The sequence below is a fragment of the Bos javanicus genome, chromosome X (assembly GCF_032452875.1).
Source record: "Bos javanicus breed banteng chromosome X, ARS-OSU_banteng_1.0, whole genome shotgun sequence".
NCBI classification, from domain to species: domain Eukaryota; kingdom Metazoa; phylum Chordata; class Mammalia; order Artiodactyla; family Bovidae; genus Bos; species Bos javanicus.
The window spans coordinates 53,393,869-53,419,879 of NC_083897.1; the positions used below are offsets into that span (position 1 = coordinate 53,393,869).

Below are 26,011 nucleotides of genomic sequence, written 5' to 3' on the forward strand. Positions count from 1 at the left end.
AACATTTTGGAAACATTTTATTTTGAAATCTTATTTTGAAAAAATACAAGTATCTTCCCGAATACAGTTGGTGTTTTCAAAATGATCTGTAAAGTAAATCTTGAGGTAGAAGTCCAGTTGTCAGACCTTGACCATTTTATGTAAATTTATGTGATGTTTTTGCTACCACAGTCTTCGGAGGAAAGGAGCCTTAAAAAAAAAAAAAAAAAAAGGAGCCTGTTTATTTTCTGCTTTCCTTTCCAAACTTGGCAAAGCACTCCTACACATACTTCCTTAGAGTGATCTCAGAAATTAAGTATACAACTGGTAAAAGTTAGTTCCAAAGACATGTTTTTTGTAATGTGAATTTTTCCAAAAAATATTAGAAATAGGCATGGGGTATGTGAAGCAATTAAACCTGAAACTCATCTTGAGTGTAACTGTTCATTTTTTCAACTTGAAATAACTGAAAACTATTTTTAAAAATCATGGTTACAAAATAGAGATGCCTTTAGGAAAATGGAATTGCTGCTGCTGCTGCTGCTAAGTCACTTCAGTCGTGTCCGACTCTGTGTGACCCCATAGACGGCAGCCTACCAGGCTCCCCCATCCCTGGGATTCTCAAGACAAGAACACTGGAGTGGGTTGCCATTTCCTTCTCCAGGAAAATGACATTATTATTTAAAAATACTTAGTAAGTGTTGGTTGTGTTCAAGGAACCAAGAGTTATATGTACTGAGGCCAGAGGGGCCAGGCAAATGCTAACTGCCTCTAGTTTTGCTCAGGTGCTCAGGGGCTTCAGTTGTGTCTGACTCTTTGAGACCTCATCAAGTGTAGCCTGCCAGGCTCCTCTGTCCATGGGATTATCTGAGCAAGAATACTGGAGTGTGTTGCCATTTCCTCTTCTAGGGAATCTTCTCAACCCAGGGATTGAACCTGCCTCTCTTGTGTCATCTACATTGGCAAGTGGATTCTTTACCACTATGCCATCTGGGAAGCCCTTTGGCTCCAAACTCCTATGTAATCTCCCATCCTGCTAAACTAGCTGGGACACTGAATAAAGGAAGAGTATATGCCTACTGCATATGTAGTTTGAAATATATAAAATTATGTATATATGCATGCATGTTCAGTCATGTCTGACTCTTTTTGACCTTATAGACATGTCAAAACCATGACAATCTCATGGAACCCTCATGAAGCCTGCCAGGTTCCTCAGTCCATGGGATTTTACAGGCAAGAATACTGGAGTGGGTTGCCTTGCCCTCCTTCCTCCAGGAGATCTTCCTGACCCAGTGATCGAACCCATATCTCCTGCATTACAGGCGGATTCTTTACTGAGGAGCCACTGGGGAAGCCCATGTATCTATCTATTTATATATGACATATATATGTGTCATATATATATACATATATATTTACTAATTTTAGAGATATAAAGAAATATTGATATATTGCTTCAAAAGCTCAAATTAAAAAATACTTGTCTTTTAAAGGAATGCTGCTGCTGCTGCTAAGTCACTTCAGTCATGTCCAACTCTGTGTGACCCTATAGATGGCAGCCCACCAGGCTCCCCCATCCCTGGGATTCTCCAGGCAAGAACACTGGAGTGGGTTGCCATTTCCTTCTCCAATGCACGAAAGTGAAAAGTCAAAGTGAAGTCGCTCAGTCATGCCCGACTCTTAGCGACCCCATGGACTGCAGCCCACCAGGCTCCTTCATCCATGGGATTTTCCAGGAAAGAGTACTGGAGTGGGGTGCCATTGCCTTCTCTGAAAGGAATGCTAGTGATTCCTGAATAGGTAGCTCTATTAATGATACCTGTTGGAATCATGCCAATTAGAGGCATGAATTGTGGTATCAGACATGTCTGGGTTTAAATCATATTTCTGCTACTTGTACTGATGTATGACTTTGGGTCAGTTACTTATCAAGGTCTCTGTGCTTCCTCTGTGAAACAGGGATTATTAGAAGTAAATCACATATTTCAGGTATGTACCACAGAGCCTAAAGATTCATCAATGAAAGTTGATTCATTACTTTTTTTTTTTTTTTTACTATTATTAGATGGTTTCTAACAAGGTTTAAAGAGTGGGCAAAGCATAGTTCTGTCCTTAGCTAGATATGCTTGTCTTTAAAATCTGTGAGGGTCCCAAACACATCTTCTGTCTTCTACTTTGCAAAGTCAGTGATTTATAGAATTCTTTGTACCAAGTAGGTGATTGGTGAATATTTGTTGACTGATATATCCACTATTGAGGTTAATGGGGCTTCCCAGGTGGCGCTAGTGGTAAAGAATCCGCCAGCCAACCCAGGAAACATAAGAGACAATCCCTGGGTCTGGAAGATCCCCTGGAGAAGGAAATGGCAACCCACTCCAGTATTCTTGCCTAGAGAGTCTCATGGACAGAGGAGCCTGGCGGGTTACAGTCCATAGGGTCACAAGGAGTCAGACACAACTAAAACGACTTAGCATGCAGCATGCATACTGAGGCTAATAGGTTGCTTTTCATTCAGGGGACTATATTTAGAGCAATATAGAAAAACTTTTATGAAAATTAGGAATTACCTAGAAAGAATCCCCTGAAAGTAGACAAATTGCTATGACATAACCATTGAATGGCCTCCCCAGATGGTGCTTGTGGTAAAGAACCTGCCTGCCAATGCAGGAGATGTAAGAGATGCTGGTTCAATCCCCGGGTTGCAAAGATCCCTGGAGGAGAGCATGGCAACCCAATCCAGTATCCTTGCCTGGAGAATCCCATGGACAGAGGATCCTGGTGGGCTGCAGTTTATGGGGTCGCAAAGAGTCAGACATGACTGAGCGAGTGAGCACACATGTAACCATTGAATACAAAATTTGAAAAGTAGATTGTTGGTTCTCTCAGTGGCTCAGTTCTTTGCTACTATCTTTTAGATCCATCTTGGATTAGTCTTTTGCTTGAAACCACCAAATTTTCTTGGATGAAAGCATGCATTTGTGTATTTTTCAAGGTTAGAGGCTATGCTACATGGGAGGTTGGTTGTAATGAAGTGATATTTTAAAGATAGGTGAACTATGGCTGATTCATGTTGATGTTTGACAGAAAAAAAAAAACACAAAATTCTGTAAAACAATTATCCTTCAATTAAAAAATAAATTAGTTAAAAATAATAAAGATAGGTGAAATTTGTCCTTGTAATGATGTTGTCTTCACTAAAGTGTTGTGAGGTGTTGATTGAGATCTTTTCTTGTCCTTGGTGTTTTCTGAGGAGTTGAAGGTAGGTAACAACCTGTTGAGAACAAAATTTTTTTAATTTCTAAGGCTGAGTTGGAAGGATATAAGAGTCTTAATTTGGGACTCATGTGCCCTGAAGGACAGAGAGAGTGAACTGGTGTGATGACTTTTACCCTAAAATAATAAGAAGAGTAGTATAGTACTGGAAAGGAGGAGCCTGTGTTTATGTTCGGGGAAGTGCAGTATTTATGAAGAGAACCTATTTCCTTTCCTTATCTCCTATAATTATAGTGGAACCAGCCACTTGATTGGTTTCCTTCACCAAAGCCGAGGAGATGGGATCCCAAAAGAACAGTACATAACGTTTAGGGATATATACAAGATATTCAGTTCAGTTCAGTCCCTCAGTCGTGTCCAACTCTTTGCAACTTCATGGACTGTGGCACACCAGGCTTCCATGTCCCATCACCAATTCCCAGAGGTTGCTCAAACTCATGTCCATGGAGTCAGTGATGCCATCCAACCATTTCATCTTCTGTTGTCCCCTTCTCCTGCCTTCAATCCTTCCCAGCATCAGGGTCTTTTCCAATGAGTCAATTCTTTGCATCATGTGTTAAGGTTCACTTATTCCTCTGCTGGATATCTGCATTACCATTGGGATTTTGAACTAGATGCTATGGGCGGAGAAGGAAATGGCACCCCACTCCAGTACTATTGCCTGGAAAATCCCATGGACGGAGGAGCCTGGTAGGCTGCAATCCATGGGGTTGCAAAGAGTCAGATACGACTAATCAACTTCACTTTCAATTTTCACTTTCATGCATTGGAGAAGGAAATGGCAACCCACTCCAGTGTTCTTGCCTGGAGAATCCCAGGGATGGTGGAGAGTGGTGGGCTGCCGTCTATGGGGTCGCACAGAGTTGGACACGACTGAAGCAACTTAGCAGCAGATGCTATGGGAGCCTGGAAAGAACATTTTTGAAAGATTATGTTGTGGTGTGGCCAGGTAGAGAAAGGGCTAAGATTAATCCCCTACCAAAGTTCCCAATTCTGGATAAGTGTGAAAATAAATCCTACCATGCTTACAGGTTCCAGAGTTGGGAAGAGGGGAGTTATTGAGATACAGATTTACCAGAAATTGATACAGACTAGCACAAAGAGACCTGTGAATTATGGGAATTTCATGTGAGGATTATGAGGTAAGAGTCACATACAAGATATGGCCCAGTCTTCCAAGGAAACACTTGAAAGGGAAATGCTTGGATGTGAGTCCTTAGCAGCAGGTTCTCTAGAAATCAAGCTTGAGCTTCAGTGGTGATTAATCATGTGGGATAGCAATCTTACCTTAGGTATTCACATAAGAGTTGTCTTTATATCCCTCTTCTTCAAACTCTCAAGTCATTTGAGTAAACACAGGGAAAAGGGTGTGATTGTTAATTTTATGTCTCCAACAGGCCATTGGATGCCCATATATCTGACTGAATAATATTTCTGAGTGTGTCTGTGAGGGTGTTTCTGGAAAAGTTTAGCATTTGAATTGGAAAACTGAGTAAAGCAGACTTCCCCAATGCAGGTAGACATCATCTAATACCACTGAGGGCCTAAATAAAACAGAAAAGCAGAAGGCCGAATTCACTCTCTGCCTGATTGCTTGAGCTGAGACTTTGATCTTTCCCTGTCTTTGGTGTTCCTGGTTCTCAGGACTTCTAATTCAGACTGGCACCTACATGTTAGCTCTCCAACTCTCAGGCTTTTAAAGTACACCACTGGCTTTCTTGGCTCTCCAGCTTGTAGACAGCACATCATGGGACTTCCCAGGCTACATAACCATGTGAGCTTATAGACTTATAGTCAGTCTATGGAAAATCCCATGGACGCAGGAGCCTGGTAGGCTGCAGTCCATGGGGTCGCGAAGAGTCGGACATGACTGAGAGGCTTCACTTTCACTTTTCACTTTCGTGCATTGGAGGAGGAAATGGCAACCCACTCCAGTGTTCTTGCCTGGAGAATCCCAGGGATGGCGGGGCCTGGTGGGCTGCCGTCTATGGGGTCGCACAGAGTCGACAAGATTGAAGTGGCTTAGCAGCAGCATAGACCTTTTAATCGATAACTGATAGATAGATTTCCTAGAAGGATGAGGAGGATTCTGAATCAAAAGTGATTATCAGTGTTTTAATTTTTAATATAAATTTATTTATTTTAATTGGAGGCTAATTACAATATTGTATTGGTTTTGCCATACATCAACATGAATCTGCCACGGGTATACACATGTTCCCCATCCTGAACCCCCCTCCCACCTCCCTCCCCATCCCATCCCTCTGGGTCATCCCAGTGCACCAGCCCTGAGCATTCTGTATCATGCATTGAACCTGGACTGGTGATTCGTTTCATATATGATATTATATATGTTTCAATGCCATTCTCCCAAATCATCCCACTCTCGCCCTCTCCCACAGAGTCCAAAAGACTGATCTATACATCTGTGTCTCTCTTGCTGTCTCGCATACAGGGTTATTGTTATGTTGCCATGATATATAGCTCACATGTATTTAGCTGGAAAGGTACCCAGTTGGATTGTAGTTATTGTCCTGTTTTCCTCTTGTTATACTCTCATGGGTGAGTGCAAGGATTGAAAGCAGATAGTCTCGCACATGGTGGGCTCTGTGGGTGTGGATATCTCTGTTCCTGCCTAGAATGGTTCTCTATGGGTCATCCCGATGCTTCAGTACTACAGTCCTATTGTGCTTCTCTCTTTTTTCCTAAATGTAAGCATGTATTAACAAATTGAAATTAACGTATTAAAAATCTAGGAAATTATGCCTACTTTAGCTTCCCAATAAGCTATAGCCATTATAATTTTGATGCCAAGAACTTTGAAGAACTGAGAACAGACCTGATAAAATTTTAAAGATGTTACTTTAAGAGTTTGGAACATTTGAAAGATAATGAATTCAATATTTCATTCAAGAGATCTTGTATTAAATAATTACAAAGCCATAAGGCTAAGACATCTGAGTGTGAAATCAACAAATATTCAGGACCTCACTATCTATTAGAGATCCATGGGATTTCCCAGGCAAGAATACCAGAGTGGATTGCCGTTTCCTTCTCTAGGGCATCTCCCTGATCCAGGGATCAAACCCACATCTCCTGCTTGGCAGGTGGTTTCTTTACCATTGAACCACGAGGGAAACCCCAAGTTTATCTATAACTAAACAGTAAGCTAACACATACTCTGTCTTTCTCACACACACACTCATACACTCCTCCCTTCCTCTGTTCCTCTTCTTCGTGTTACACCCCTGCCCCAGTTCCTGAGTCAGGGGCTACTTTTCCCACCATAAATCTAAGACTTAGGCATTTGTAGCATGACAGTATCTTGAGCCATATTTTACACTTAGAGACTTATGCCTGGTGACTTGATGACCCCCTCCTCCACTCCCACTCCTCCCTCATCCCCTCCCATTTATTGTACTTGTCCTCATATTTGAGATTAAAAATGTTTTTCTAATGCTGGACATTAAGTGGTGATTACCTCTATCTTCTAAATTATCTCAGAGGACAAGGTATTCTTTTTGTAAGTAGAAGGGAAAAATCGTTAATTATTTTTCTTTTAAATTCAGGCTATGAAATAGTATATACAGAATTATCCTAGTTTCCTTAAAAATACATAGTGATGAAAATGAAATAAAACAGCACTTACATAAATGCTGGTATATATCAAACAGTGTTATATATGTATATTCATTATTGCATTTTATCCTCCCCCAAATTCTATGCTGCTACTGCTAAGTCACTTCAGTCGTGTCCAACTCTGTGCAACCCCATAGACGGCAGCCCACCAGGCTCCCCCATCCCTGGGATTCTCCAGGCAAGAACACTGGGGTGGGTTGCCATTTCCTTCTCCAATGCATGAAAGTGAAAAGTGAAAGTGAAGTTGCTCAGTCGTGTCCGACTCTTAGCGACCCCATGGACTGCAGCCTACCAGGCTCCTCCATCCATGGGATTTTCCAGGCAAGAGTACTGGAGTGGGGTGCCATCGCCTTCTCCACCAAATTCTATGAGGTAGGTGCTAATATCATCCCCTATTTTACAAATAAGAGTATTGTAGGACAGCAAGCCTATGCAACAGATAAGAAGTGGTAGAGCAGGAATTCAAACACATACAGTTTAGTTCCTAACTCCATGCTCTTGCCCTCTACTCAGTTTCATTTATTAATAAGTCCCAGACTTCCCTGGTGGTCCAGTAGTTGAGAGTCTGCCAGCCAGTGCTGGGGACACAGGTTTGATCCCTGATCCAGGAAGATTTCACACACCATGGAGCGGTTAAGCCCATGTACCACAACTACTGAACCTGCATGCTGCAACTACTGAGGCTCATGCACATAGAGCCTTGCTCTGCAGTAAGAGAAGCCACTGTAATGAAAAACTCATGCACCACAATGGAAAGTAGCCCCTGCTCGCTGCAGCTAGAGAAAGCCCACGTGCAGCAACAAAGACCCAATGCAGCCAAAACATAATAAATTAAATAAATAAATAATTTTTAAAAGTCCCAAATCTATTTCTCATTCTTTCTTTTATCCATGTATTGTTTGAGCCCTTTTCTGTGCCAGGCACTGCCTGCCCATTCCACATCTCAATCTCAGTACTGTTTTTACATTTCTGATTTCCAGGACATAGTTCTTTCCACTTAATTAAAATACCAGAAATATACTTTTCATTCAATCATAATTTATTAAGCATCTACTGTGTTCCAGGCCCTGGAGATATAAAAAGCAATAAGACAGATACAGGCTTCATATTGTTATGTAGCAGATAGTTTAGTGGGAGGAAACAAGGAGAGTGTGATAAGTAGTGAAGGGGAGATTACAGCACTGAGTAAGAGGACTTAACCCAGTTGCCAGTGAAGTCTTCCAGGAAGAAGAAATGTCCAGGAGGTCAATTTCTGCTATGACAATATGAGGATCTCTGTGGATCTGCTTTCCTTTGAAACTAGTGAAATTCATTTAAAAAAAAAAAAAAAGCAAAACAATTTAAAGGCTCTAGAAAGGTTTTAAGGAAACCATTAAGTGGAAAACTATTCAAGAAAATCTATAAAAACTTCACAAGAAATATGAGTCTGTGGTATTTGAACCTAGACCTCTCCGTTTTTCCTCACTCCCATGTCAAGGAAGCAAAATTGCTCTCCTAACTATCAGCCAAGAACACGGGATATCCTCTTCCTGCAGCTCACAGCCATGGCGATTTCCTTCTCGGAAGAGGAATATAACAGTATTTCTTATCCTGCCCCAACTACTGAGATTGCGAGGTTAGGCTCCAGGTGAGTGCAATTGAGATGTGGGGGCTCTTTCCTTCCAACCATTCCTCACTAATAGAATGGAAATTGTCCTGTGGGTGTGGTACCACTGAGACTGCTGGGGTCCTTATCACTCTTGGTTTGGCTGTAAGGTGTGGTTCCACACTATGAGAAGCAAGGTGAGAGAACATCAGGCTGTTGTTTCCTTTCTGCCTACTTAAGACATCAGGTGCTAAAGCACAAGTGTCATTCAAAGATAAGAGTGCCATTGTCTCCACCCCCAGATCCAGAGCCCTGGCTCAGAGATTTTTCCTGGGGAGAGAAGAAAGTCATGAATCATATAGGTACTAAAATTTTCCCAATGGAACTTACTTTATTTGCAACAAAGTATGGAGGCATTCAAGCCAAAGTTGCTCTAAAAACAGAATGGTTGTTGTGGAGGCAATTGGGAAGTGATTCAGGGGTTTGGTGAAGATACCAGTTAGCTGTAAACTGGCTAGATTGTTTTAAAAAGTCAGGTAAGGGGACTTCGCTGGTGGTCCAGGGATTAAGAATCCGCCTTGCAATACGGGGAACGTGGGTTTGATTTCTGGTTGGGGAACTAAGATTCCACATGCCTTGGAGTAACTAAGCCAGTGTGCCACAACTAGAGTCCATGCATCTCAATGAAAGATCTCACATGACACAATGAAGATCCCAAGTGCCACAACTAAGACCTGACACAGACAAATAAATAAATAATTTTTTTTTTTTTAAAAAGCCAGGTAAGAAGATGGCTGTGGGGAGTTCTCCTTCCTTGTTTGGAGCAAATATTAAACACTGACCTTTGGAACTTTTCCTGCAAGGGAGCCCCGATTTGATTGAATTAGGTTGCAGAACAATTGATGCCCAAGAACACTGTTTAAAAATAGTAGATTAATCAACTGGCAATGCTATGCTATGCTATGCTAAGTCACTTCAGTCATAATAGGAGCCTAACAACTGCATATGGACAGGACTATGGCCTTTACAAGTGCTTTTAAGTCCCTCACCTCACTCTCATTTAGTTGGGACAGGATGATGAGAGAGGCGTTGGGATTGGATATTGTCCTTCCTCCAGGTCAGTTAGGCTCTGATAAAACTCTGATTAGGCTCTTGTAAAAAATAGTTTCTCTTGACTATTAAGAAGAATAGAATGCTCTGGATACACTTAAAAGTGCCTACTTTTCCCTCCCCCTTCCAGAAGAACAAAGAGGTTTTCTCTAATATTCACTGTGAGAACCTCATAGGTCTCTAAAAAGTAACTCATGAAAGTGTGAGAGCACCCCTTAAACTGGGCCTCTCTGGAGTTTTAAATCTCAGACTTGTCCACATTGAGCTTCTAGACATTCGTAAACTATAGTTTAGGTTTTCCTATATCAGAAGGAAATGGCAACCCACTCCAGTATTCTTGCCTGGAGAATCCCAGGGACAGAGGAGTCTAGTGGGCTGCCGTCTATGGGGTCGCACAGAGTTGGACACAACTGAAGCGACTTAGCAGCAGCAGCAGCATATCAGTACTGATATGCTATCAATATAAACTGTTTATAGGTTTTACTCTAGCAAATTGTGATTCTCTGTATCTGCCTGTCTGTCACCTGTCTGTAGCAGGGATTTGATTTGTGACTTCAGTCATTTAATGGATCTAAGAAGAGTTCTTGATTTTCAGTTTATACAACTTTTTACTTATTGTTACTACTTCTAAGTTTTTTCCATGCCAAACCAAAAACTGGAAGCAAGAGGGAATTTAATGATAAAAGAGTTAACACATAAGTAATACATGACAATTATAAATATATATGCCCCTAATAACAGAGCAACAAAATATATGAAGCAAAAACTGACAATAAAAAAGGGAGAAATAGATAATTCAATAGTAATAGCTGAAGACTTTAATAGCCTACTTTTCATAATAAATAGATCAACTGGACAGAAGATCAACCAGGAAATAGAAGATGTGAGAACACCATGCACCAACTACACCTAATAGACATATACAATATGCCACCCAACAACAGCAGAATACATATTTTTCTCAAGTGCACAGTGAACAGTCTTCATGGTAGACCATGTAATAGGCCATAAAACAACCCTCAGTAAATTTAAAGGATTAGAAGTTAGTTATACAAGATATGTTCTCTGACCACACTGCAATAAAATTTCATATCAACAACAGAAAAAAAAATTAGGAAATTCACAAATATCTGGAAATTAAACAAAACACTCCTAAATAGCCAATGCATCAAAGAACAAATCAAAATGGATATCAGAAAATACTTTGAAATTAAAGAAAAATGAAACATAGTATACAACATACCAGAACTTATGGGGTGGAACTTTGGTATTTAGAAACACAATGTACTCAAAATGATGGGATAGAGCTAAACTTGCATAAAGGGAAATATATAGCTTTAAGCCTGTATTTAAAAAAGAAGAAAGATCTCAAATCAACATCCTAACTTTCCACTTTAAGATACTGGGAAAGAAGAGCAAACTAAGCATAAAGCAAGCAGAAGGAAGGAAATAATAATAATTAGAGCAGAAATTAATGTAATGGAAAATAGAAAGAGAATAGAGAAAATTAGTGAAACCAAAGCAGATTCTTTGAAAAGATCAACAATGTTGACAAATCTTCAGCTAGATTGGTGAGAGAGAGGGTGAGAGGGAAAGAGAGAAATGTGTGTCAAGTTACTAGAATTGGAAATGAAAGAGGGGCTGGTATTACTGACCTTATAGATATGAAAAAAGATTATGAATGAACAATATGAAATATTACATGCCCTTATATTAGATAATAGAAGAAATGGACAAATTCCTAGAAAAACACAAACTACCAAAACTATCTCAAGAATAAATAAACCATCTGAATAGACCTATAACAAATGAAGAGACTGAATTAGTAATACATTTTTTAAACTACCCACGAATAAAATTCTAGGCCACATGGCTTCACTGCTGCTGCTGCTGCTGCTGCTAAGTCGCTTCAGTCGTGTCTGACTCTGTGAGACCCCATAGACGGCAGCCCACTAGGCTCCTCTGTCCCCGGGATTCTCCAGGCAAGAATACTGGAGTGGGTTGCCATTTCCTTCTCCAATGCATGAAAGTAAAAAGTGAAAGTGAAGTTGCTCAGTCGTGCCCGACTCTTCGAGACCCCATGGACTGGAGCCTACCAGGCTCCTCCGTCCATGGGATTTTCCAGGCAAGAGTACTGGAGTGGGGTGCCATTTCCTTCTCCATTCACGACTGAATTCTATCAAATATTTAAGGAAGAATCCTTCACAAATTGTTCAAAAAAAAAGAAAAGGAAACACTTCTTCTCTTATTTTGTGAGACCAGTATTACCCTGATACAAAATCCAGGCAAAGATATTGCAAGAAAAAACTACAAACCAGTATTGCCTATGAATATGGATGCAAAAATCCCCCAACAAGATACTAGGAAAACAAATCTAGAAACATATAAAAACAGTTATACATTATGACCAAAAAATATTTATCCCAAAATGCAAGCTTGATTTAACATCCCCAAACCAGGTATTCCCTAAGCATAATGAAAGTTATTACAAAAACCCTCCATGGACATTATGTGCTGTGCTGTGCTTAGCCTCTCAGTCGTGTCTGACTCTTTGCAATTGCATGGACTGTAGCCTGCCAGGCTCCTCTGTCCATGGGGATTCTCCAGGCAAGAATACTGGAGTAGGTTGCCATGCCTTCCTCTGGGGTATCTTCCTAACCCAGGGACTGAACTCAGGTCTCCCACACTGCAGGCAGATTCTTTACCGTCTGAGTCACCAGGGAAGTCCAAGAATACTGAAGTGGGAAGTGTATCCCTTCTCCAAGGGATCTTTCTGACCCAGGTATCGAACTGGGGTCTCCTGCATTGCAGGTGGATTCTTTACCAGCTGAGCTACCAGGGAAGCCCCCTGCTGACATTATACTTAATGTTAAAACAATGAATATCTTTTCCCTAGTATTAGGAGCAAAAACAAAGATATGTGCTCTCACCATTTCTATCCAACATTACAACTGGAGGTTCTAGCCAAGACAGTTAGGCAAGAAAAAGAAATAAAAGGCATCCAGATTGAAAAATAAGAATTAGAACTATATTTACAGATGACATAATCTTATGTATAGAAAGTGTTATGGAATCCACTGATAAACTAACAAAACAAACAACTTCAGCAAGGTTGCAAGATATAAGATGAATATATAAAGATATTTCAATACAGCCACATTTCTATACACTTACAATGAACAATCAGAACAAGAAAATTAAGAAAACAATTCTACCTATAATAGTATCAAAAAGACCGAGATATTTAGAAATACATTTAATAAGGGAAGCATAAAATCGATACTCTGAAAACTGCAAACTATTATCGAAATTAAAGAAGAAAATTAAATGATGCCATTAAGAAATTAAAGAAGATGCAATTAAACGGGAAAAAAAATCCCACTGAAAATTTTAATAGTGTTAAAATGGTAATGCTTCCCAAATTGATCTATAGAGTCAATGCAATCCCTTTCATAATCCCAGCTGATTTCTTTGTAGAAATTGACAAGCTTATTCTAAAATTCATATGCATTGCAAGGCACCCTAAATAGCCAAAAAAAACCTTGGAAATAAATAAAATAGGAGGACTCATGTTTCCTGGTTTCAGAACTGCTTCAAAACCAGGGTAATCAAAACAGTGTGATCCTGTCACATGATAGACATATAGGTCAATAGGACTGAATTGAGAGTCCAGAAATAAAATTCAGTTCAGGTCAGTTCAGTTCAGTCGCTCAGTTGTGTCCGACTCTGCGACCCCATGAATCACAGCACGCCAGCCTCCCTGTCCCTCACCAACTCCCGGAATTCACTCAGACTCACGTCCATCGAGTCAGTGATGCCATCCAGTCATCTCATCCTCTGTCGTCCCCTTCTCCTCCTGCCTCCAATCCCTCCCAGCATCAGGGTCTTTTCCAATGAGTCAACTCTTCGCATGAGGTGGCCAAAGTACTGGAGTTTCAGCTTTAGCATCATTTCTTCCAAAGAAATCCCAGGGCTGATCTCCTTCAGAATGGACTGGTTGGATCTCCTTGCAGTCCAAGGGACTCTCAAGAGTCTTCTCCAACACCACAGTTCAAAAGCATCAATTCTTCAGCACTCAGCTTTCTTCACAGTCCAACTCTCACATTCATACATGACCACTGGAAAAACCATAGCCTTGACTAGACAGACCTTTGTTGGCAAAGTAATGTCTCTGCTTTTCAATATGCTATCTAGGTTTGTCATAACTTTCCTTCCAGTAAGCGTCTTTTAATTTCATGGCTGCAGTCACCATCTGCAGTGATTTTGGAGCCCAAGAAAATAAAGTCTGACACTCTTTCCACTGTTTTCCCATCTATTTCCCATGAAGTGATGGGACCAGATGCCATGACTTCGTTTTCTGAATGTTGAGCTTTAAGCCAACTTTTTCACTCTCCACTTTCACTTTCATCAAGAGGCTTTTCCTCTTCACTTTCTGCCATAAGAGTGGTGTCATCTGCATATCTGAGGTTATTGATATTTCTCCCAGCAATCTTGATTCCAGCTTGTGTTTCTTCCAGTCCAGCGTTTCTCATGATGTACTCTGCCTATAAGTTAAATAAGCAGGGTGACAATATACAGCCTTGACGTATTCCTTTTCCTATTTGGAACCAGTCTGTTGTTCCATGTCCAGTTCTAACTGTTGCTTCCTGACCTGCATATAGGTTTCTCAAGAGTCAGGTCATGTGGTCTGGTATTCCCATCTCTTTCAGAATTTTCCACAGTTTATTGTGATCCACACAGTCAAAGGCTTTGGCATAGTCAATAAAACAGAAATAGATGTTTTTCTGGAACTCTCTTGCTTTTTCAATGATCCACCAATTTGATCTCTGGTTCCTCTTCCTTTTCTAAAACCAGCTTGAACATCTGGATTTCATTATAGCAGACTGGAATGCAAAAGTAAGAAGTCAAGAAACACCTGGAGTAACAGGCAAATTTGGCCTTGGAATACGGAATGAAGCAGGGCAAAGACTCATAGAGTTTTGCCAAGAAAATACACTGGTTAAAACAAACACCCTCTTCCAACAACACAAGAGAAGACTCTACACATGGACATCACCAGATGGTCAACACCGAAATCAGACTGATTATATTCTTTGCAGCCAAAGATGGAGAAGCTCTATACAGTCACCAAAAACAAGACCAGGAGCTGTCTGTGGCTCAGATCATGAACTCCTTATTGCCAAATTCAGACTTAAATTGAAGAAAGTAGGGAAAACCACTAGACCATTCAGGTATGACCTAAATCAAATCCCTTATGATTATACAGTGGAAATGAGAAATAGATTTAAGGGACTAGATCTGATAGACAGAGTGCCTGATGAACTATGGATGGAGGTTCGTGACATTGTACAGGAGGCAGGGATCACGACCATCCCCGTGGAAAAGAAATGCAAAAAAGCAAAATGGCTGTCTGGGGAGGCCTTACAAATAGCTGTGAAAAGAAGAGAAGCAAAAAGCAAAGGAGAAAAGGAAAGATATAAGCATCTGAATGCAGAGTTCCAAAGAATAGCAAGGAGAGATAAGAAAGCCTTCCTCAGCGATCAATGCAAAGAAATAGAGGAAAACAACAGAATGGAGGAAAACAAATAGAGGAAAACAAAGATTAGAGATCTTTTCAAGAAAATTGGAAATACCAAGGGAACATTTCATGCAAAGATGGGCTCAATAAAGGACAGAAATGGTATGGACCTAACAGAAGCAGAAGATATTAAGAAGAGGTGGCAGGAATACACAGAAGAACTGTACAAAAAAGATCTTCATGACCAAGATAATCACCATGGCACGACCAAGATAATCATGATGGTGTGATCACTCACCTAGAGCCAGACATCCTGGAATGTGAAGTCAAGTGGGCTTTAGAAAGCATCACTATGAACAAAGCTAGTGGAGGTGATGGAATTCCAGTTGAGCTATTCCAAATCCTGAAAGATGATGCTGTGAAAGTGCTGCACGCAATATGCCAGCAAATTTGGAAAACTCAGCAGTGGCCACAGGCCTGGAAAAGGTCAGTTTTCATTCCAGTCCCAAAGAAATAAAATTATGTTTCAGCTGATTTTTGACAAGGATGCCAAGACCATTCAATGGGAAAAAGCAGTCCTTTCACAAATAGTCCTGGATCAACTAGACAGCCACTTGCAAACTAATGAAATGAGACCCATATCTCATACCGTATACAAAAAATTAACTAGAAATAGATCAGAGACCTAAATGTAAGATTTAAAATGATACAACTCTTAGGGGGAAAAATGTAGGGACAAATCTTCACGAACTTGATACCAAACGAATGAGCAGAAAAATAAAAAATGTGTATTAAATTTCATCAAAACTAAAATTTGGAGGGCATCAAAGTATACCATCAGGATACTGGTGGCACAGTGGATAAGAATCTGTCTGCCAATCAGGGGACACAGGTTCAAACCCTCCTCTGGGAAGATTCTACATGCCACAGAGCAACTAGGCCTGGCACCAGGACTTCCGAGCCTATGCTCTAGAGCCCACAAGCCACACCTTCTGAGCCTGCTTCCTGCAACTACTGAAGCCCGTGCACGTAGAGCCTGTGCTCCACAACAAGAGAAGCCACTGCAATGAGAAGCCTGTGCACTGCAACCGAGAATGGCCCCCACTCACCACAACTAGATAAAGTCCATGCAAAGCAACAAAGACCCAGATCAGCCAAAACTAAATAAATAAAATAAATAATTTTCTAAAAAGTATACTATCAGGAAAGTAAAAAGATAACCCACAGAATGGGAAAAGATATGTACAAATCATGTATTCAAGGGATTTGTATTCAGAGTATATAAAAACTCCTACAACTCAATAATAAAAAGGCAAATATCCCAATTAAAAATGGGCAAAGGATTTGAATAGACATTTCTCCTAGTAATATATACTAGTGGCCAGTAAACTCATGGAGAGATGCTCAATATCATTAACCATCAGAGAAATGTAAATCCAAACCACAATAAGATATCACTCACCTCTGCTAAAATGGCTACAGTCAAAAAGTCAGAAAATAAAGTGTTGCCAAGGATATGGGAAAATTGTAACCCTTACACACTGCTGGTAAGTATACAGCAGTATACACACTGCAGGTAAAATGGTCAGCCAGTTTAGAAAATAATATGGCTGTCCCTGAAACAATTAAGCATAGAGTTACTGTATGACACAGCAATTCAATTGCTAGATATCTACCCTAGAGAAATAAGAACATTCAGTTCAGTTCAGTCACTCAGTCGTGTCCAACTCTTTGCGACCCCATGAGTCGCAGCACGCCAGGCCTCCCTGTCCATCACCAACTCCCGGAGTCCACTCAAACTCACGTCCATTGAGTCGGTGATGCCATCCAGCCATCTCATCCTCTATCATCCCCTTCTCCTCCTGCCCCCAATCCCTCCCAGTATCAGAGTCTTTTCCAATGAGTCAACCCTTCGCATGAGGTGGACATTATGTCCTCACAAAACTTGTACATAAATCTACATAGCAACATTATCCATAACAAGCAAAAGATGAAAACAGCCCAAATATCCATCAATGGACTAATGGATAAACAAAATGTTCATATCCATACAACAGAATATTGTTCAGCCATAAAAGGAAATTAATACATGGTACACAATGGATTAACCTTGAAAACATATGCTAAGTGAAAAAAGCCAATAACAAAAGACCACATTTTATGAGTCCATTTTTATGAAATGTCCAGGAAAAGGAAATCTATAGAGACAGAAAGTAGATTAATGTTTATTTAGGGCTGAAGGGATAGAGGCATGGGGGCAGGATCATAGCTAAGGTATGGTATTTCTCTTTGATGTGAAAATGTACACTAAAAACTATTGACTTGTACACTTAAGGTGGGTGAATTTTATGGTGTGTGAATTATATCTCAATAAAACTGTTTTAAAAGAAGTAACGTCTATTCTGGGATAATGAGTAGGAGCTTTAAGGAAATAATGGGAATCCATTTAGCAGTGTTGCTGCTGTTGTTGTTAGTATTTATTAAATACCAACTGTTGTAGAGTAGAGATTAGGAGTGAGGGCTTTGACCTTAGGCAGGTGTTCCATTTAATAGCTGGGTGACCTTGGCCGAAACACATAATCTCTTTAAGCCTTGCTTCCTTTTCTGTTAAATAGTAGGTTAATAGCATAATATCTGGAAAAGGACTCAGAATTCATAAAAGGGAAGGACTTTGTGTAAGTACAAGAAACTATTTTGACATGCAAGGATACATGTTACAATGCAAGGATGATAGAATGACTTATTAGGAGAAATTTTTAAAAAGTAATTATTCCGTAAACAATCAGATAGCAAGAGGTCTGATGAGATATCAAGATATCACTTTGAAAGACACAGTCACTCCCTTTAGTGAGCTGAAGGGCTTTATGTTGGTATTTGTGGGTATGTGCTAAGTTGCTTCAGTCGTGTCCAACTCTTTGCGATACCATCGGCTGTAGCCTATCAAGCTCCTCTGTCCAAGGGATTCTCCAGGCAAGAATACTGGAATGGGCTGCCATTTCCTTCTCCAGGGGATCTTCCTGACCCAGGGATCGAACCTGGGTCTCTTACGTCTCCTGCACTGGCAAGCAGGTTCTTTACCACTAGCGCCACCTGTATATATTATACTTAACCTCCTGTCCTTCATTTTTCTTGTAATAATGCATGGTGAACATGCAGTACATATGGAGCTACCTCATCCTTGTAAATGGATTCTTTACCTATAGTGTACTGAAAATATTAAGGGGGTGTTTAAGCAAAATATTTGAATGGACATTTCTCAAAGTAAGATGTTTGAATGACCAATAGTACATGAAAAGATGTCCCATACTCAAGTAAATTATCTAGCAAATGATGCAGCTGTATTTTTCTGAAGCTCTTGCAAACACTGGTGTCAAAATATCAAATGATTGATTTAGGATACCATTATGTGCAAAAGGTTCCCCCCCCCCTCAAAACTTTCCTATAGAGGGAACAGACCAGCTTTCCTCCTAGCTTTTGGCTTTTCCCTTTATAGAGGCAGTAACGATTGTATATGTAGAGGATCTGGGGCTGACTTACAAACACACACACACACACTCCTGTCAATTTCTCAGTGAAAAATTTTGCAGAATATTTTTCCTGTTATTAGCATCTTGATAAACCCATGGTTTTTGCTCCTCTATTTCTTTAATTTTGTGTGTCACAGTAGCTATGTCTTACTGTAACTTCAGAGTTCCTCATAGATTTTTTACTTGTAGTTTCTTAGGTGATGTTCTTTTCATTCAGTTAATTAGTATTCATTCAAAGTCCTATGTATTAAAGTAAAAATTAGAATTACAAATTTCATATTTATAGTATACAGTATTATAATGCATTATCTGCTTTAACTTGGAATAATAAATCAAAATTTGTGGTGTTAGGAAAGGCTTACCATTCACATTAAGATTTGTTGTACAGAGAAAAGTGTTACTGGGAGAGTCAATCTGCCTTGAGTCCTGAGCATCCTTGTACATTCTTAAGGCCCTGACCACTCTTTATGCAAGCAGGCCATTTCTCAGAGTTTGTTTGCAGCAAGCAACTTTGAGGCATGAGGTAATGTCTTTTCCTTTCTGTGGACACAGCAGGCTTGCTTTTGCTTACTATGAAAGCAGTGAGTTCTCCAAACTATGGGCATCTTTCCTAGAACACGGTGCATTGCATGTTCCGTCATCCATGACGGGCTGTGTCAGCTTATGGGACTTGATCATGGGGAACTGATACAAACCAAAATGAAGCCAAGGCTACTGCTTTTACCATGGGTAATAATGTCCTTAGGACTGGGATTCTAGTGCCATTTGCCATAGCAAAAGCAGGTTAAACAGTAGCAGGTTAATATTAACTTGTTAATTTGTAGATAGGGTAAAATCTCTTATTGCACCCCTCTTGACAGGTGTTTCCAGATATTATTCTCTAAATCAATTATACTGGGGCAATATTTCCGGTCTTCCCAGGTGGCTCAGTGGTAAAGAATCCACCTGCCAATGCAGGAGACCTGGGTTCAATCCCTGGGTTGGGAAGATCTCCTGGAGAAGGGAATGGCTATCTACTCCAGTATTCTTGCCTGGAGAATTCCATGGACAGAGGAGCCTGGCTGGCTACAGTCCATGGGGTTGCAAAAGAGTGACAACAGCATTTCCCACTAGGGTAACTTTTGCCATATCTATGTACCATCTTGGCTATTAACATAGTATTCTACTTCATGTTTGTCTTCAAACTGACTCACTTATTTAATTTGAATATTTTTTGAAAAGGAAATTTGGGTACTTTTTTGAAAAGGAAACTTTATAGCTTTCCCTTAATCTAAACTATCATTGTTTGCCTTAAAGATTTATTAATATACATTCAAATAAATACATGAATATGTGTGTGCATGCTAAGTTGCTTCAGTAGTGTCCAACTCTTTGTGACCCCATGGACTCCAGCCCACCAGGCTCCTCTGACCATGGTATTCTCCAGGCAAGAATACTGGGCTGGGTTGACATTCTCTCCTCCAGGATCTTCCCAACCCAGGAATTGAACCCACATCTCTTATGTCTCCTGCATTGGCAAGCAGGTTCTTTATCACTAATGCCACTTGGGAAGCCCCAAATACATGGATATTACAACTTAAAATATTTGTGTATTATCTGAAATCATCTCCAGTAGGCCCTTCTACCTTAATCCCAAGTTATCTGATTACCTCCAGAGTAGTCATTGCTGGGACAAAGACTATCACAACCAATGTTTTTAGTTAGTGACTTTTGAAATCTTACATTTTTCCTTTAAAAAGTTCCCATCAAGCCCTTTTGTGAGGGAAAAAAAGGAATAAAGGAAGTCTAGTGCTCTGACCTGCAATGGGACAGTTGTCCTCCAGGTATGCATGTCCAGGACAGCCTGGCCCTCAGCCTAGGAGAGTCGGTGCCTGCTGCAAGCTGGAGCAGAAAAACCAATGTCAGATCATCTTGGAGAGGGGTGTGCCTTGGGGGAGTCCTTCCATGTCCTGCCACAGTGCCACTCCTCAGTGCCATGGGGCTGGATTCAACCAGTCTTATAATGCTGGCAATTGAGTTCCTGGACCTTCACCTGCATCCATCAAGCTGCCATAACCTCAAAGAATGGTCTGAAGTGATTAACTGCTCCCCAAAAGAGCATCACACAGGAAAAATAACACACTGTTGGCGTAACTGTGATCCACAGATACACATATAGTTATGAAAATCTGGATGCAGATATAAATACACAGTAAGTCTTACACAGCACTTTTATACATTTCCAATAAAGAATGGGAATATCCCAAAATCTGACTTGAATCTCCCTTTAAAACTTACACAAGTCTAAGGGTGTCTTTTGAGTTGGTGAGGAGGCCGGCCACCAGTCTTTTGGGAGAGATCACTCACCCTAAGGAAACGAGGCTCAGGAAGATAAATCAATCTTTAGACTCAGAAGCAACCCTGACTAAAGCATAATGTCTGTTATTCAGACTTATTTTCTGGTCCCAACCCTAAACAGACCCATTGTGTCTGAGTCCTATACAGAAGAGGGGTTCTCTGATTAAAACCCCAAAGTTGCCAAGGTATCAGTAAGATATCACAGCCCAAGTAGCCCTGCATAAACGTCTATCTAAACTGAAGAGATGGGCATTTCCCCCACTTCTGTAGAGCTCAGACTGGAGAATCAAGCAGGTTCCAAAGAAATATGTTGGGCTTCACTGTTTGAGATTTCTAGCACATCAGCCGTGTTAGGGGGCTGAGAGGTACAGAATCTGAAGGAAGGGGCAGAAATATCCAGTACACGTGGTAGTATCAAGGGGAGGGGCATAGAAGGTTGGGCAGGCACAGGAGGAGAGAAAAACAAAGGCGGTACCCACCTGACAGCTGTCTGGATTTTTCCTTAAGCACAGGTGAGAACTAACCTTCTCCCTCCAAAATACCTAAAACAAATCTCTTAAGGATTTCGCATCCTACATGGGCACATGGAAATAAAAGCCTATCAAATATAGCTCATGGTCAGTACCTTATTTGGTCCTCATGAGATCCCAGAAAGATCATTATTATCTCTATACTGCAAATGAGAAAAGATATAAATTTTATTTTTCTAGCTAAGAGGTCTGGTGGTAATCTGGAGTTCACATTTACTTCTAAAATTCTGCTAATAAATATTGTGTCTCAATGCCTTTAGAAATATAACAACTACTGTTGGTTACTCCTTTTTTTGTTATAAAACTTCTATTATTTTTAACAATAAAGTGTGTACATTCTAGGAATAAGGAAAAATACAAATAAACTGAATAAAAAAAAATCACTCATAATCCTACCACAGATTATATTTTTTGTCTTTCATCCTTCACATATTCTTCTGTGTATATATGCAATATACAAATGTACCCTTCCCTTTCAAAAATACGATATTCACATATTAGTAACTTTTTTTACATTTTATATACTGTTAGGAATCTCTTTTTGTACAAATGAGTAAAGCTCTCCTTTTGAAAGGCAAAGACTTGTAGATTGGTTTGAAATAAACAATGAGATGCATCTAAAACCACTAATAGCAACAAGTTAAAAGCAGAAAGATGGACAGAGATATACAGGACAACAAAAAAGAAAGTAATGTCAACATGAGAAAAAAACAGAAATCAAGGTAAACTACATTAAATAGGGGTAAGGATGGTTTCGATTAACCTTCCAACGCATCACTATAAGTTTGTTTCTGACTCTCCTTATCTCATCAATTTCATTCACATTTCTAAACATATCTTCCTTGCTTAAATGCCTGTTGTGTATATCTTCTTTAAATTCCTGGAGAGACTGAATCAGTCTTTCTCTAAAAGTTCCTTCTGTTTTTTCCTCCTCCTCTTGCTTTTCCTCAGGCTTTGGTACTTCTTCAAGTTTGGGTTCATTCTCATTTTCTGGTTTTTCTTCAGTTTTTTGACAGGGTTTCATCTTGTGTCTCCCTTTCTTTCCCTCTTCCTTTCTTTTCTTCTACTTATTTTTCTTTGAAAACAACTACTTCTAGGAAGCAAGAAGGATACGTCAGCCATCAGGGTTTCCCCTGAGCCTGTCGTTCTCACCTCCATTTTCCACCTCCTCACCTCCCTCGTCCCTCCCTCCAGCCTTTTCCAAGGTTCTTCTCAACCATTTCTCTCACACAAGGCAGAACGCAAGACCCTCCTAGAACAGAGTAAGCTGGGAGAAGAGGGGTGCGGGGGAAGAACATAGGGGCCCATGACCTCAGTCCCTCCTTTGCTCACCTCCACCCCAGGGGTCTTTATAATATTTCCTTCATCTTCCTGTACGGATCCGATCACTTTTCTTCCTGGCCTTTTCAGAGTAGCAGACCTGCAGACCAACGGGAAACGGGAGGGGAGGGGATAAGAGTGGGGGTGGGGTGAGCACTCGGCGGACTGATCAACTCCACGCACTTTTCCTGTTAAGGTTCTCGGTTATGGAAACTTTCCTGCCTTCTGTTTCCCTCATTTGTCTCCCTCTCCATAGTGCAAGTTAGCTCGAATTTTCCATCAGACAGGGAGTCGGAAAAGCAAATTTCCAAACTATCATTAAAACTGGGGGTTGGGGGTGGGGGGAGGGGAGGGGTTGGGAAAGTGGTCTTAGGTGGCAAAGGATGATTATTTTTAAACTATCACAGGTCTCCTTGTCTTTCTTCCGGGACCCCTAGTCCCTTTCCCAAGGGTCATCATTTTCTGCAGACCTGAAGGTGGGAGGTGGAGAGATGGACTTTTTCAGGGCTCCCTTAAATCTCTGCTTCTAGGCCATCCCCACCCTAGAAATTCCCAGGCAGCATCTATTTTGCCACCAACCTGAAAAATTTCAGCCAGTAGACTCCTTCTCCTTCCCCACCGTTGGCCCCACCGGCTACTGCTGCTGAAGGAAGCTGGTACCCAGAAGGGAACAAGGACCAGACTAGCAGGACTTCTGCACACGTCGACTCCTGGTCACATGAGGTCTACGTCATCAGTGATCTCTGGTCCTCAATTTCCACTCCCAACAAAAGCGCGGCAGATGTGGGCTAGTCCTCTGCTCCCTCCCCTCTTGTACATTTTGCCCTGTCCATCTTTTTCGCCTATCCCAGAGGGGGGAAATGTTATTTGCCTTTCTCTGATTACTAGGGAGGGGCTGCATTTTTTTTCTGGAGCTACTAAACTTTTCTACTTTCTTCAAGAATTTTTTCTTGCCTTCTGCTCCCAGGATTAAGAACACTAACCTACATCCATTGCCCCTGCCTCAGCTTCCATTTCATCTGCAATCTGCTCCTTGGCTGTTGTGGAACAGGCTTGGTTTGGCAGCGGGTTGTTTTTTGTTTTTTTGTTTTTTTTTTTAAAAAAGAAGAGCTGAGTTGGGGAGGCCTGGGACAGAAGTATTATTTTTAATGTAGTTTTAAACTTTACTGTTAATACTTTTCTATTGGGGTATAGCTTCAATCCTTTCTTTTATTATGCTAATGGCTCCCTTGCCCGACTCGCCAGCCTATAGAAACCTTCCATTTTATACAACCCCTGACAGCGCTCTGCTAGCTGCTAGGTGGGTTGCTGCCCTATTCATGAATTGTTGTATAAAGCGAATTAGTTCCTCACATTTATTCAGCCGAATTTTGTTTTTTCAGTTACTTTTTAAAAACTATAGAAAAGTATTAAGTAAAGTGAAAAACTACATTTAAAATAGTGCCAAAATGTTTTGATGTTAAAAAGTAAAGATATAGTTTTAAATAAATAAATAAATAAATAAAAAGATTATTTTTAGACAAGGATAATTTTGGGGGGAGGGGAGAGGAAGGGACGGGCTTCCCAGGTGGCCCAGTGGTCAAGAATCTGCCTGTTATATATATGGAATCTAGAAAAGTGGTACTGAAGAATTTATTTTATAGGGCAGCAATGGAGAAACAGACATAGAGAAGAGACTTATGGACATGGGGAGAGGGAAGGAGAGGGTGAGATGTATGGAAGGAGTAACATGGAAACTTACATTACCATATAGATAGCCAATGTGAATTTGTTGTATGGTTCAGGAAACTCAAATGGGCTCTGTATCAATCTAAAGAGATGGGATTGGGAGGGAAATGGGAGGGAGCTTCAAGAGGGAGGGGACATATGCATACCCTAGGCTGATTCGTGTTGAGGTTTGACAGAAAATAACAAAATTCTGAAAAGCAATTATCCTTCAATTAAAAAAAAAAAAAATCTGCCTGCCAATGCAGGAGATGCAAGAGAGGTGGGTTCAATCCCTCAGTTGGAAATGGCAACCCACTCTAGTATTCTTGCCTAGAAAATCCCATGGACAGAGGACCCTGGTGGGCTACAGTCCATGGATTTGCATAGAGTCTGGCATGAGCAGAGGAAGGGAGCAGCGAGGGTTTTATGAAGCAGATTACTTCTTTCTTTGGGGAATGGAGAGGGCCTATGTGACATTACCTTACTGTTGTTTGACCAGAAAATTCCAGGCTGGTTGATTTAAGATTACATTTCTGGGAAGAGGCTAAAACTGCAATTAGGTGGGATATTAAGTCTAAGTTTGGTATCATTGGCTTTAGCACAAGAGATGAAGTTTGGGGTCTGTGTTATTTTTTTGTTTTTAAACAAATTCATGTCTTTTATAGTTGGAAAAAACAAAGACAGAATTACTTTAGTTAAGTTAGTATGTTTACAGTCCTGAGAATAGTGCCTGGCATATGATAAGTGCTTTAGAAGTGCAAACTATTATTATATTTATATTTTTAAAAATAATTATATTAGGATTTCATTTGGGGAAAAGGATTCAAAATGAAAAAAAATCATGTTTGACTCCAGAGTCTTGGTGGTGAAAAGTTGTTGTTGAATCACGCGAATACACCGGGATTCTGGGCCCCCGGAGAAGAATTCAATCCGGGGCCAGAGACGAGGCTTGATCGCTCAGAGCTTTTGTGTAATAAAGTTTTATTAAAGTATAAAGGAGATAGAGAAAGCTTCTGACATAGGCATCAGAAGGGGGCAGAAAGAGTACCCGCTTGCTAGTGTTAACAATGAAGTTATATAATCCAAAGAATATCTGGAGGTTGTAAAGACCTCATCAGACCTACTCCCATAATTTACATTTTAAGATAACACTGTCCTCAGGCAAGACACATCCTTGTAAAGACCAGGTCTACTCACATAATTTACATTTTAAGATAACAGAAGGTTGAATCCAAAGACTGTCCTTAGGCAGGATACATTATTGTTATATAATCATAAGGAATGTGGAGAAAGAAAAAAAGTTTGTCCTTTCTTCCTCCTTGAGAATTCCAGACTCCTCTCTCTTTGGGGACCCCTAGACTCCTTATCAACCTGCCTAGGAACTGACTCTCTCAGTGGTGATATTTGCCAGGAAGTAATCAGTTTGCTCCTCTGGATGCTGTCTTCCCCAGGTACCAAAGAGCCGAAGAGCAAGAAGATATGC

General features: G+C 40.5%; 1 protein-coding gene across 3 annotated transcripts; it reads right to left on the reverse strand.

The window, feature by feature from the left end:
- Window positions 1-23,547, reverse strand: TCEAL9 (transcription elongation factor A like 9). 3 transcript variants are annotated; one of them, XR_009734926.1, is made up of 4 exons: window positions 23,401-23,547; window positions 22,834-22,921; window positions 20,433-20,515; window positions 1-189 (listed from the first exon to the last, which is right to left on the reverse strand). XR_009734926.1 is itself a non-coding variant. In XM_061409261.1 (3 exons), the coding sequence occupies exon 1, from the start codon at window positions 22,523-22,525 to the stop codon at window positions 22,229-22,231; it is 297 nt and encodes a 98-aa protein (XP_061265245.1). In that variant the 3' UTR covers window positions 1-189; window positions 20,433-20,515; window positions 20,912-22,228. The 3 variants fall into 3 exon arrangements, 1 of the variants encoding a protein (XP_061265245.1); XR_009734927.1 differs by lacking the exon at window positions 20,433-20,515 and having other exon boundaries at window positions 23,401-23,544; XM_061409261.1 differs by lacking the exons at window positions 22,834-22,921; window positions 23,401-23,547 and adding an exon at window positions 20,912-22,525.
- Between the last annotated feature and the right edge of the window lie 2,464 nt (window positions 23,548-26,011).